Raw genomic sequence first — 3,428 nt, forward strand, 5'->3', positions numbered from 1 at the left:
AAAAAAAAAAAAAAAAAAAAAAAAGAGTGAGACTCCGTCAAAAACACACACACACAAACTTAAAGGATATCAAAATGTAATAATTTAGTTCTTCAAATTCTGAGCTTGCATCTGGAGATTGCACATTGGAAGGGCATTAAAATAATGAAATGACACTACCAAAACTATTTCTTGTAAGCTGAGACTCATCTTGCAGTAGCAAAATGAATTCCTTCTTGGAGACACCCTAGTTTGTGAGATCATTTTTCCAAGCTACTACATTTTAAAACTTTAAAAATATTTACAGATTCTATAGTAATGAAATATTCATTGGCAGAATTACTGGATACAATTCACCACTTGCTTCTAAAAGAGAAATAATTACATTTCCTCATTTTCTCCCTATACCTTCATTACTTTTTCAGGGGTATTATTTTATTTATGTCGATATTGGCAGAGTCAATAACAATCCAAGTTGTAGAATAGCTGTCTTCAAGTTTTTTGATCAACTATGAACATATGGGACATACCTAGACAATTAAAGAAGGCCATTTTCTCTATAGCATTTTTAGGGGGTAGCTAGAAATTATCACAAGTCCTGCCCCTTTTTCCTCAAACTTAATTCAAGGCTTGAGCTCCCCCAAATTTAGAAGGGAAAATAAGAAGTTAACTTAAGCAGTCACGCCAGCTGCCACAGTCTCCCATTGATTATCTATAACCGAAAGTATCACCAAAACTTTTTACCAGTACGTATTGATAGCTTTACCTTGCTTCTGTTCCATTCAACTATGCAAAATCGATGTCAAAACATTAGATTATAAAGTAGTTTTTAACTATCAGGAGATAAAATCTGTGGAGAATATATATGACAGATAACTCCATATTTGATGCCTCACAAGTTATTGTAATCTTGTCTTCTAATTGATTTTTTTTCCAGGTGACTGAATTTTGTACTGAAGAAACACACAATACAGAAGCTCCAAACCTACAGAACAAAATGTGCAATCACAAAAGCACGTGGGATATAATCATGCGCTCTGAAGATTTTCAGGATTTATCTCCCATGACAGAAATAAAGTCACCACCTCATCCTACATTTTCATTGCTCAAGTCCAAACAGCGTGTAGTCTGTTTGGTACTTGATAAATCTGGAAGCATGGCTGCAGTAAGATAGTTTTTGGTTAACTGTCTTAAATTACTTAAGTATTTAAGCTACTAGAAATATCAGTATTAAGCATTTAAGCTGATGGAAATATGTTAGGTTTAGTTCTAGTAACAAACATACATATGTATTTATATTTAATAAATTTTAGTACATAATTTTACATAGGTAAGTACTAAGAGACAATATGCCAACATAAAAATGTTGTAGGCTGGGCATGGTAGCTCAGGTCTGTAAGTGCTTTGGGTGGCTGAGGTGGGTGGATCACCTGAGGTCAGGAATTCAAGACCAGCCTGGCCAACATGATGAAACCCCATCTCTACAAAAATACAAAAATTAGTTGGGTGTGGTGACGCACATCTGTAATTCCAGCTACCTGGGAGGCTGAGGCAGGAAAATCACTTGAACCTGGTTGCAACCTCACTGGAGGTTGAAGTGAGCCAAGATTGTGCCACTGCACTCCAGTCTGGGTGACAGAGCAAGACTCTATCTAAAAAAAAAAAAAAATGTTATTATATTAAGGTTATTGGATTATGAATAATTTATATCCCTTAGCTTTTAATTCTAATTAGAAAAATTATAGTGGAACAATGAAAATCATCCATAATTCTGTCACTGGAAATACAACACTTTAGTATTTTCTTTGCTAATGTATTTGTTTGTCCTCCTCAAAAATATATTTTATATAATGTTTCAGAATCTGATTTTTTTTACTTAATATACCTTCAATACTTCCCATAAAAAAAATGATTCCATGACATAATTTTAGTGGTTATATAACATGCCCATACTATAATTTAATCAAGCAATCCCCTGTTGTTGGACAGTTGGGAGATTTTCAGTTGTTATTATTAAAATGAATATCTTTTTATGTATTTTTAAGATTATTTCTTTAGGATAAAATCCTCAATATAAAACCATTAAATAAAAATGTATAGATTGTTAAGGCTTTTCCAAGTAAAACTGATTTTTTTTAATTTTCTTTAAAATTTTTAAATTGAAGAAGCTAAATTTTAAAATACAACCAATCAATTATTATCATGATCTATGGCCCATAAATGATTTGTTCATTAATTCATTAAGATTTGGAGAGTCTTGTGTGTTATTCACACATCTTTTTCTTATAGGAAGACCGTCTCTTTCGAATGAATCAAGCAGCAGAACTGTACTTGATTCAAATTATTGAAAAAGGGTCCTTCGTTGGGATGGTCACATTTGACAGTCATGCTCAAATCCAAAATAATCTCATAAAAATAATTGATGATAACACTTACCAAATGATCACTGCAAACCTGCCTCAAGAAGCTCGTGGTGGCACTTCAATTTGCAACGGACTTAAAGCAGGATTTCAGGTAAAATAAATATAGTTTTAAAATATCATTTGCCAATTACTATCGCTTTTAATTTTCTCAAATTACTTTTGAAAAAAAGGGCATGAGTTCATGGGCCCCTCATTTAACAATATTGTGACCTGATCAAGGTAAATCCTTTATGAGAAGAAAAAATATAGCTTCTCCTACTATCTGTTTACAGCTAGACCCTCTGTGAGTATGGCTATTCCAATGACATACTCCTGAGGTGCTAAGTTGCACTAGGGAGTGGTTAAGCAAGGGGGGAAAATTCCAGTCTGTACACAATTATGATTTTATTGGGGAGCTCCCCATTTCTCTAACACTCCCACAGTCTGGGTGTCAAGGAGAAGAAAGTAATGCCACTAAGGGGATTATGGAAGAGATAAATTAGTAATATTTCAATATGATGGATAAAGAAAGCCCCAGTTTATCAAGTTAAATTGACATTTAAAAATCACAAAGAGGCTGGGCATGGTGGCTGATGCCTGTAATCCCAGCACTTTGGGAGGCTGAGGAAGGTGGATCACCTGAGGTCAGGAGTTTGAGACCAGCCTGACCAGCATGATGAAACCCCATCTGTACTAGAAAACAAAAATTAGCTGGGCATGGTAGTGCAGGCCTATAATCCCAGCTACTCTGGAGGCTGAGGCAGGAGAATCGCTTGAACCCAGGAGGTGGAGGTTGCAGTGAGCCAAGATCGGGCCATTGCACTCCAGCCTGGGCAACAGAGTGAGACTCCATCTCAGAAAAATAAAAAATACATTTAAAAAATTTAAAAATGTAATAATCACAAAAATAAGCTGGATACAGCAGGTCACGCCTGAATCCCAGCACTTTGGGAGTCTGAGGCAAGTAGATCGCTTAAGCTCAAGAGTAGGAGACCAGCCTGGCCAGCACTGGGAAAGCTTGCCTCTACAAAAAATACAAAAATTAGC

The 3,428-nt window shown here is 35.3% G+C and overlaps 1 protein-coding gene across 1 annotated transcript in view; it reads left to right on the forward strand.

Annotated features, from left to right (window-relative positions):
- LOC108283500 (calcium-activated chloride channel regulator 1-like) overlaps positions 1 to 3,428 on the forward strand; it is a 44,625-nt gene that overhangs the window by 8,071 nt on the left and 33,126 nt on the right. Inside the window, exons 6-7 of the mRNA XM_017499863.1 lie at positions 917 to 1,144; positions 2,269 to 2,493. Coding sequence (XP_017355352.1) covers positions 917 to 1,144; positions 2,269 to 2,493 — 453 coding nt within the window. The remainder of the gene's footprint in view (positions 1 to 916; positions 1,145 to 2,268; positions 2,494 to 3,428) is intronic.

The sequence above is a fragment of the Cebus imitator genome, unplaced genomic scaffold (genome assembly GCF_001604975.1).
Source record: "Cebus imitator isolate Cc_AM_T3 unplaced genomic scaffold, Cebus_imitator-1.0 Scaffold261, whole genome shotgun sequence".
NCBI classification, from domain to species: Eukaryota; Metazoa; Chordata; class Mammalia; order Primates; family Cebidae; genus Cebus; species Cebus imitator.